The sequence below is a fragment of the Zootermopsis nevadensis genome, unplaced genomic scaffold (genome assembly GCF_977971745.1).
Source record: "Zootermopsis nevadensis isolate Lab colony 2312 unplaced genomic scaffold, Znev_1.0 Znev_ptg000006l, whole genome shotgun sequence".
NCBI lineage: Eukaryota > Metazoa > Arthropoda > Insecta > Blattodea > Termopsidae > Zootermopsis > Zootermopsis nevadensis.
In genome coordinates, this window is record NW_028259138.1 from 4,449,812 (window position 1) to 4,460,369 (window position 10,558).

A 10,558-nucleotide genomic window follows, 5' to 3' on the forward strand; every position below is an offset into this window, starting at 1 on the left:
ACAATGTTACGTTATTTGTTTACTCGGCACTGTTGTGTTGGTATACCAACACAACAATGCTGAGTAAGCAAATAATGCTTCACAGGTACGAGATCACCAACTACCAAGACAGTCACATGATCACTGCTCCAGAAGTAGCACATCGCATTCTTGAAAATGAAGATTTCCCTGACAGTTGGCCTCTGAACAGCGACGTAAAGAACTAAAACATCATAACTATTTAAGAAATGAAAAAAGTGAAAGAAAACGTTATCAACTATTTGAAGTGCCAACACCAACAAGGTAAACTAATACTAATAATACTACTCATTCAAGTCATACTGCTCATTCAATATATTATGATTATGAAAACTGACTTCTCTGTATTTAAATTATATTTAGGCAATAAATACAATGAAAGGAAGGGGGTTAAAACACTTGAGTAAGACACTAAACTAACCCCCCCCAAAGGGGAGGTTGGTCAAGTGTTTTAACCCCCCATTTGGGGGTGTTAGTTTAGTTTCTTACTCAAGATTTTAAAACACAACCAACCCCCCCCCCCCAAAGTGTTTTAATCCCCTTCCTTTCATTGTATGTTGAGTAAACAGATGGCATTTCCTAGGTAACCATTGTTGTCGATTTGTTGATATTGATCTTACACATTTTTGTGACCCATCGTCGTTACACTTTTTTGCCGAATGACCTTGATAGACGAAAGGAGCTTCGAAAGGAGCGCTTTGCTCTAGTTAATAGAAAGAATTATTCCGCACCAGCAAGCTACAATTTTCTATTGAATTAACACTTGTAGTAATATTAATTACTAATACATTACAATCAATGTAAATATTATCTCTCTCTAAGGAGTGACACCTTGCTATAGTGAGAGGGCTTAGTACTCTGCAAGACCCAGATGACTGTGTTAGAAAAGCTTAGCTTGCCAGCCAGTAAGAGGAGAGAGGGAAGCTAAGAGCACTCCAAAGGGCAAAACAGGCTCATTAGCCATTGAGAAGGCAACTGTTCTAGAGGGAAAACAGATAGAATACAACAGATAAAGAGAAATCAACCCATCTAAGGGAAGGCCCTCTAACAGAAAACCATGCAAGTTTGGACAATGTAAGGTGGCAGCCCCACCACCAAAATATGCCTGCACAGCCCTCATAAGGTGGTCAGGTGAGAAATAAGTTACTGAAAAAGCAAAGACAGAGAGAAATCCAAGTATTTGCTTCGGGACAGGGAAATCAGTACCCAAACCTTGGAAGGGAATATGTAAATGTTATTGAATGGAAGTTAAAAAGAAGTTACTCTCATATCAAAAGCATTCAGCAAATATTATACATACATATGCAGAAAATAAATGAACATCTGATGCAAAAAAGGGAAACAGTAATACAGAAAATTAAACAAAAATTTAATAAGTTTAAACTATCAAACAAGTTTTTTTGCAAAACTGGTAGCTTTCACTCTCTCTTATCACACACTAGTGCTGCAGTGTAAGAATGTGATGGAAATAATTACAATATAAAATCCTCATATTTCTTAAAATTTTTCCTGTTCTAAGTTTCTAGTTTGGTTACTAGGTGACCACACAGCTTTAAAGCACGTAAAGCAATCATTATGTAGCTTCATGGTGATAAATAACAGAAAAAACTTTGTAATCTCAAATCTTCTTATTTCAGAACATGAATTTAACAATTAGTGACAATAATTCAGGGTTACCTTATTGTTAAATTTCATATATCAGTTATGGGAATAAACTACAAACAAGAGTAATAGATGACTGAAGCAATTTCACTATACTTTAAGAAAAACCTTGACCAAGAAGAAGTACTTCTAACAGTTTTCTTAAGCTGATGGAACTATGTAGTGTGAATATTCAATATCTTTGAATTCTTTGTTATGTGATCCTCCACAACAACTGTTACACAATCTTACTTGGATATATGAGTCCTTATTTTGTACTATAGCAGGTGCTCTTTCTTCATCCCTTCCTTTCCTGCTTCCTATTGTTCATTCCATATCTTCACTTCTGAACATGACTGTACACCATTACATTTCTACAAATGCTTTACACAATGAATCCAACAACTGATTTTAGTCTGTCAATGTATAGCATACACTGCAGTAGCGCTACATTTCCATACCAAGTGCTTTAAAGAAGACCAGCACAAAAAAGTCTTTAATAGGTTGTGCAAGACTGCAGAACATAAAAAATTTTATGGTACTGAACATTCAACCTGTATATTCAGAAGTTTATTACAACAATTTCAGTCCACTTTATTTTAAGAAAAACAACAACAAATAAGTGCTTTCACTAGTTTAGAATTATCTAATTTATCTTACCTGAACCACTATGAACACTTTCCTCACGTGCATATCCATATACCGATGGCTCATTTGTGTAGTTAAATGGCATTGGAGCATATCCTGTGCCTGTGTGAGGTAGATAAGTGCCAGAATACGGCATGTGAGTGCCTCCCCAAGGTGATGGCATTGTGTTTGGTGCTGGCAGAGGTCCAACAGTGTCTCTATCCAATGATGTGGAGTCATCATGAAGTTTCAGACTTGACATTGCTGCAGAAAAACATTTTTTCTTTCAACACAACCATCAATAGGTACATGTCCTTAAATAAATTACTTATTTAACCAACAAAATATCCTTCACAGGAAATGGTGATGAGCTGTGAATAATTAACTGTATGTCAAAGTATACCAAATGACCAACACAATTAGCATAAACATGAACGAAAAGAGTACCTTAACAACTAAAACAATGTTAAGTGAAGATTTGAGATTTTCATAGTGATGAAAGTGACAATGTAATCATACAGATGCTTTACATTTTGAATTTTGCAGGAACATGATGCCTCAACTTTCTACCCTCCACCTAAAAACTGGAAACAGTACATTCCTCCACAACACTGTTAACCACCTACATGATAACACAGTGTTGCAACCCAGAATATCATAATCCAAACAAGTTAAGAAGTAATAAAATAGCTCAAAAATTCTTGTGTGCCCATTCTGTTATTGCCTCTACTAGATTTTCTAAGGAACTGGCATAGCTCAGTCAGTATAGTGACTGGCTATGGACTAGACAACTGGGGTTCGATCCCTGGTGGGGGTAGAGGATTTTTCCTATAGCTTCTGCATCAAGACCGGTTCTCCTATCCAAAGGGTATTGGGGTCCTTTCTTCGGGGTAAAGCGCAGCAGGGGTGTGATACTGACCACTCACCCCCATCTATTGCCGAGGTCAAGAATGAATAGGAGCTATACCTCCTCTCCCCCACGCACCTGCATGGTGTATAGTGGGACAGCTTTACATTACTGTTTACTTGCTTTTCAATCTCCATAAGTATTGAAATTAAAATTCTGAATTCCTGTACAATTGGGTAGTGCAGTGGGTGGTTTGTCACATGAAACTAAAGATTATTCTAATTAATAACAACAGAATCTGTCTCATTTGTCTGGTGTTCTCTCTTGCTGTCACATAATGCAACTAATATACTCAAAAATTTTAGTGAGACTGGCTGACAGCTTGTGACAGTGTGAATGATTGCAAAAATCACTATAAGCAAAATTCTTTTACCTTAAACAATGTTTTAAAATCTAACTGGTAACTGAGGGAGAAAATTCAAAAAGTTATAGAGGCTGAAAGTGAGATTTTATTTTTTAATCAAGTGTGGCTTATATATGCACATGGCTTATACTCGAGCCAATATGATAAATATGAATGGTTCAGAAGCTAATCAGTGTAACTCATTAAAATTATTGCAAAGAACCAAAGGGTTTTATTCATTTAGCCATATGAAATTAATGCCAAAGGTAAATACAAAATTTGGCTTATAAAAATGTTGCTTAATTTCTATTGGAAAAAATAGCTTTTGCCAATATAAAACATATTACACTCTACATACTGATAGAATCAATGTTCCTGACTTACAGTCATTGGCATGTAAACCAAACATATAGAAAATGGATATTTACTAAACTCTAATCAACTTCAATCAAGATAGCCGGTCTCCAGGCTGAAGATTGAACCCTAGATCTCCCAAATACGAGGCAGGAGTGATAACCACTTGTCCACAACATTCAGTAAAGAGGACACAGGTTTTGACAAAAAATGTGACCACCAAAGAACTTGTTCAACATTTGCATTGTTAAATTTGCTGTGGTCCCATCTTACTGAAACCAGCAATCTTGTTCATCAACAAATGGACCAATTATCCTCTGTTGAGAGACAGCACACCATACATTCACTTGTAAGGAGTGTTACAGTTTTTCATGGACAATATGCATATTTCAGAAGCCCATATTCTGCTTAGATTAATAACATACCAAATTAGGTGGAACCATGCTTTATCACTGCAGAAAACTTCATCTAAAATGTCTATAACCTCCCCTTCAAATTAAGGTTGTAAACCATTTGTAATACAGGTAGGCCCCAGGGTTATGTTCCACCTCCTCAGGATCGTTAGCTGAAGCGGCGTAAATCGAGGAAGAATTATAATGTATTTAAATGAGACAGGTTCTATCACTACGAAAATTGAACCATAAGAGTCTTAATATAAGTGTTTTACATTAAAAATTTGTGGTTATTTTATAATTATGAGATAAAAATAATTATAGATAAAATAAGTAATAAAATTAAAATCTGACTTAGTAATTCGTTCCTTTAGAGCCATCTTTGAAGTATGTAGTAATGTCACTGCTGCCCCCTTATTGATGTTCTTTGACAGTGGCATAATGGGGTGGCGTTAATGGGATGGGCCTTCTTATTAGAGCCCCAGAGAACAGGAAGTTGAGTCTTCACAATGCCCTTCATAACACGTGGATTCTCTGAATGGTACACCAACCTCGGCTTTAACTTAAAAGTGACTGATGCATTACCACCCAGAAGTTATATAAGCCGATCTTTTACAGCCTTAAAACCAGGGGCAGACCTCTCTTCACAGGCTATGTACGTTCTACCAGGCAACTTCTTCCAGTACAGCCCTGTTTCATCAACATTAAATACCAAGTCTGGCAGATAAGGAGAAAGCAACTGATGCAGACACTAGCACCGCTTAGGTACCCACTTCCTGCGTTTATGTTTGCGTTTTCAAATTTTCTTCTTATATTTGTTCTATATTTTCATTATTATTTTAAAAGGGCATTAATGTGAAACAGCATAAAATGAAGTGTCGTAAAGCGGGGCCTACCTGTACTGAAGTCATTTTTCCTCATCATGTTCCATGTGTTCATTCAGGACACGCACATGATATGAATGAAGTTTAAAATCTTTGCAACCTTATGTACTTCCATAGAATAATCCATTCTAATGAGAAAGTTTTCCAATGACTTTCATGGAGAGCAACAAAATTTAATGGATATTGATGATAACAATGAAGGTTGACTAGAATGGTTTCTGTCCTGTGCACTTCTGTGTCGTGAAAACAGTTTACCAGACGAGATAATGTCAATCTTTTTGGCACATGCAAATTGAAAAATGTATCCCTAAACTCATTATGGCAAGTTAAGTAAAGGTGAGATGCCAGGCAGTGTTCAACAGTGAATAATCAGTGCATTTGTTAAAATAACATCCTTGGACTCTGACTGTTGAAAGACAAAATGTTGGACTGGCACAAGCAGGTTACAACATGATGTGACCTGCATGGGCACTTGTATAATCACAGTGGCATTATGTGTTTATTTTACTGAATTGTAACCATGGACAAATATTATAATATGGGATGTGACTTTTCATTATCCTGTATAGAAATCCCTGCCACTTGACACTATACTAAATGAGCCATTACTCAGTGCATTCTTGGATCAAGCGAACATGTTTCTATGTGCATGCCTTCTCTGCGGTTGCAATACTGTGTAATGAATATTTTATATTTTGGCCATTATTGATTTGGTACTGTGTGAAGAAAGCTTTTTTATGGCACAACACTTTTCAGTTATAAAGATCAATTTGTTAAGGCTGTTTATTGAAATAATTGCTGTTTACTGTGAGAATTATAAAATTATATGAAACCCATACATACTCTCTGCGGTAAAATTCAAACTTACAAATTGTAAGAGCAGGTGGTATGCATAGTTGCCACTGGGCTTTAAGGGATTAAGTTCAACATTGCCATTTGTTAAGTGAGTTCCGTCATCTGACAATTTACTACCCATGGCAAGTAGTGCCTTAGTCATTTCCATAGTCGATTGTCTGTTCATATGAACCATCTCTATTTGAACACTTTGTGAGTACTTGGCGCATAAAAATGGCAGTATTAACTGCCACATAGGAGAACAAATCTTATTTGCACCATGGCTAGACAAAGACCACTGCATTTATTTACATTTAACATGTGTCTCATCCACTCTGGTGGCCTTCTGAAATTTAATAGGATCTTCACACTTACATGATGACTTGCCAGAAGCAATAAAAAGTAAAGAAAGCTCAGTATCATTAATATTAAAACATGCATAGTGAAAATGAATTTCACAGCCTCCATACTTTATAGCCTTCTGTTTTACATACCTCTATTCTTTGCTATGTTTCTGAAGTGTCTGAATTTATTACATATGGCCATACTGCACATTATATTAAGTTTAAATTGAACCCTTGACAAAATGGTTTCACTAAATTTGAATCTACAAAGACTAATTTAATTATCTATCTTGATTATGTTACTCCTTTAGTTTGTTCTGAACGTTAAGTTGATGCCATCTCTTTTGATCTTTGCAGTGCCTGTGACTTTGGTGAATGCTACTTGAATTCACATCTCCATGAATATCATAAGATACATATGACCAAACTTTGTTTGTATATGTCTCTTGTTAATTCCAAGCATGTTTGGCAACAAAAAATCACCATCAACAGTGGTTTATGTATGTAAAATATATTAGTAACATCTACTGTTCTCAGAAATAAATAGAAATATATCAGACATAACTTAGACAGCACTGAAAAATGTCTTCATCTTTGAGTCTATAGAACGTAGACCTGGGTAAATTTAACTTGTGTGTCTTCACTGATATGGTGTACATCATAATTTCTTGGGCAAAAAATTAGTTTATTAATGTAAAATGTAATACAAAGAATCAACTACAGATTCTCTCCAGATATATCTCAAATTAGTAAGGCAGTGATTGTAAGTTGTTCTGATAGAGCAACTTTCTAAATATGCATGAGTTAAATTGCCCTTTGTTGTAACAAATCTCTTAACTTTATACCTTCCAAACAAACAATTTTTTCACAATTTAGGTGTAGGAAATATATTCTCTGGTATTATATTTGTCAAATATGATTCCTCTAAAAATATTTTCAATTCTTATGCTGATTTACACAAGCCATTCTCATGTAACCTACCATTCCTGTAATCAGATGGCAGATAAAATATTTGAATATGTGAAATGTAGTTAATAATTATCATTAAATGTAAATTAATTTCTAAATAACTAAAAAAAATTCTTGAAAATAGGAACCTGAATGTACGCAGAGACCAATGCAGTAAAATTATGTCCAAGTGTTCTAATAAGAAATGCTATAATTTATGCCTAGTATATATTCCCAAAATCAGGATCTATAAACAAATAATTTTGCATGTTGTCTTGTATGGCTGTGAAACATGGTCTCTTACCTTGAAGGAAAAACATAGATTACAAGTATTTGAAAACAAGGTGCTCAAGAAGATATTTGGACCTATGAAGGACGAAATTAAGTGGGGAATTTGGAATATTACATAACGAGGAACTGTGTGGATTGAACAGGTCACCTAACATAATGAGGATAGTAAAATCTAGTAGGCTTCGACAGGCTGGACATGTAGAATGCATGAGGTAGGCAAGGGGTGCACACAGAATTTTGGTGGGAAATCCTTCTGTAAAACGACCAATGGGCAGACCAAGAAGGAGATTGGAGGATAATATCAAGATAGATCTTAAGGAGGTGGGCTGTCGGGATGGAAAATGGATGGAGATGGTTCAGGATATAGTCTGGTGGCAGACTTTGGTGTAGTCAGTGTTGGACCTGTGGGTTCTGCTACCAGGGATATAGTTAGTTAATTTTTCTTCATCGTACTGCCTCATGACTGAGGTGTCGTGACCTCAAATTGCAGGACCAGACGAATCTCCTGCCGCCATTCTTCCCTGTCCAGTGTTTTTATAGTGGCATCTCAGAGCGGATTTCCAGTGGGCACACTCACTTGATCTATCCACCTTGCTGGGCATCTTCCTCGTGGCCTTTTACCCTGGACTTTGCCTTCCACGACCAGTTTTTCTAGGCCACTTTCTCTTCGCATAATCTGCCACGGTGGTCTAGCGGTTAGAACGCTGGCCTTGTAATCCTGGGGTCTCGGGTTCGATTCCCGGTGGTGCCCGAATTTATAACTTGTGTTGGGCAAGGCCGTGGTCTAGCCAACACGGAGTTTTCCTCCGGGGGCTTCCCCGGTTTCTCTGTGACATCCCAACAATTACTCTATTCACACACAGAAGAAGGCAATGGCAAACCACTTCTGGATCATCTGCCAAGAACGTATATGAACAGGTCCCAGTCCGAGAAAAGGATGGAAGGATCCTGTTCATATGGACCTGTCGTCAGACAGAACACTAAATAAAAAATAAATCTGCCCAAAATACCGCAGGATTCGGTCATAGATCTTGGAAGATCAGCAATGCGCTATTCTGAGCTCATTCAATATTGACATGTTAGTTTGACGGGCAGTCCAGGGTATTGATAGTAATCTTCTCCAACACCACATTTCAAAGGCGTCTATGCGATCGTGGTCTTTTTTTACGCACTGTCCATAACTCAGCTCCATAATTAAATACTGAAAAAATCAAAGAGTTATCCAAGCGTTTTTTGGTGTTAATCATGATGCCTGTGTCTCTTCAGATCTTTGCCAGTTTGACCATGCATGTTTTGGCCATTATGATTCGCCTTTTAATTTCATTGGTGGAGTCACCTTTATTAGAGATAAGAGAGCCCAAATATAAGAATTTTGAGACCACTTCGCAACCTGTGATGTGACCTATTTCAGGTCTATTATTGTTTTGACAGTCTACAATCATGATTTTTGTTTTCTGTCTATTTAGGTGTACTCCTACCTCATGACACTGCCTCTCCACCCTCTCCATCAATTCCATCAGATTCTCCATGGATATTGCTAACAACATAGAGTCATCAGCGTATCGCAGATTGTTTATTATCCCATCCATCCAGGGTGATCTTCATAACATATTCACCATATATGTTAAACAACGGGGACAGGATACATCCCTGATGAATGTCGGCTTTGACTCAGAATGTTTTCGAGATCTTATCCTGTATTTTTACTATGGCCACATTTGAATCGTATAGTGATCTTATCAGTTTCGACAGGTGAGGAGGGAGACCCATGTAAGCAAGTATTCACCAGAGATGGCTCCACTTCAAGGAATCGAAGGCCTTTTCATAGTCCAAAAAGCAATGATAAACCGAAGTATTAAATTCCCTGGCCTTCTCAACTATTTGCCTTACATTTAAAAGTTGTTCTCTTGTGTCTTTGCCTTTAACAAATCCAGTTTGTTCTTCAGGTATTTGATAGTCTAAAAAGGCCTTTAAACAATTATGTAGGATCTGGAACATGACTTTGCTGGCGTGCGATATTAATGCTATTAAACGACAGTTCTCACACTTCTTCTTTGATCCTTTTTTTATATATTGGAACAAAGATGGATTCTGTCCAATCTTCAGGCCATTTTCCTGTAATCCATATATTTTGGCATATTTTTAGGAGGATATCTATTCCTTAGCCTCTCGTGGCCTTCAGAATCTCAGAAGAGATTCCATCCAGCCCACAAGACTTCCCTTTTTTAACATGTGGACAGCTGGTTCCACCTCATCCCGCAGAATTTCAAGTTCTAATGTCAAATTTATATCAGGCTCCCAGGTATCACCATCATCTAAATTTTGAAAAAGATTGTGACAATATAATTTTCAGACATCCAAAATCTTCTCAATTTCTGTTACTTCCTCACCCAAATTGCTTTCTATGACCCAAGTCTGAGGTTTAAATTCTCTTGCCAGTCTTCTGAGTTTAGCAAAAAGATCTTTATTTTGATGGTGATTAGCATGTTCTTCTATTTCTAAACATACGTTTCTAATATATGTATTTTTATCTCTTCTGCAGGCCGTCTGAATATCTTTATTTAATTTATCTAACTGCTCCCTCATTTCATGGGAGTTTCTCCCCACTCTCAGTTCTTGTTGACTTTCTAATAGTTCCAGGGTAGTTAATTATACATTCCCAAAACTATTAAATCAATAAATACTGAGACAAAACATCTGTATACTTTGTTTGGTCCAAGTAACTCAACTGGCCATTTGGTATATACACTCAGACTCTATCCTGACCTTCCTTTAACATTCACTATATTGAAATAAGTTATTTAAATTTTTGTACTACACAGATGTCACCCAAACTATAACACTATAGTTAATTATTCAGCAGTATGCAAGTGTGTTGCACAGCCAGCTACAATGCATGATACAAAGTCAAAGAAAGGTAAAAGAGTTAGTTCTTATTAAGTTGTTCTGAAAAAGAAAAAAATTAACTGCATATA

General features: G+C 36.6%; 1 protein-coding gene and 1 long non-coding RNA gene across 8 annotated transcripts in view; one reads left to right on the top strand and one right to left on the bottom strand.

Annotated features, from left to right (window-relative positions):
- The window catches only part of dsh (Segment polarity protein dishevelled), a 96,390-nt gene that overhangs the window by 36,575 nt on the left and 49,257 nt on the right, over positions 1-10,558 (bottom strand). For all 7 annotated transcript variants that reach the window (XM_087343585.1, XM_022059240.2, XM_087343584.1 and 4 more), the window contains one exon: positions 2,320-2,550. In XM_087343585.1, the coding sequence (XP_087199711.1) occupies positions 2,320-2,550 (231 nt within the window). The remainder of the gene's footprint in view (positions 1-2,319; positions 2,551-10,558) is intronic.
- On the top strand, positions 122-9,210 carry LOC147874717 (uncharacterized). Its single transcript, XR_015533810.1, has 3 exons — positions 122-282; positions 6,702-6,844; positions 9,050-9,210. It is a non-coding gene; the product is annotated as an uncharacterized LOC147874717 (long non-coding RNA).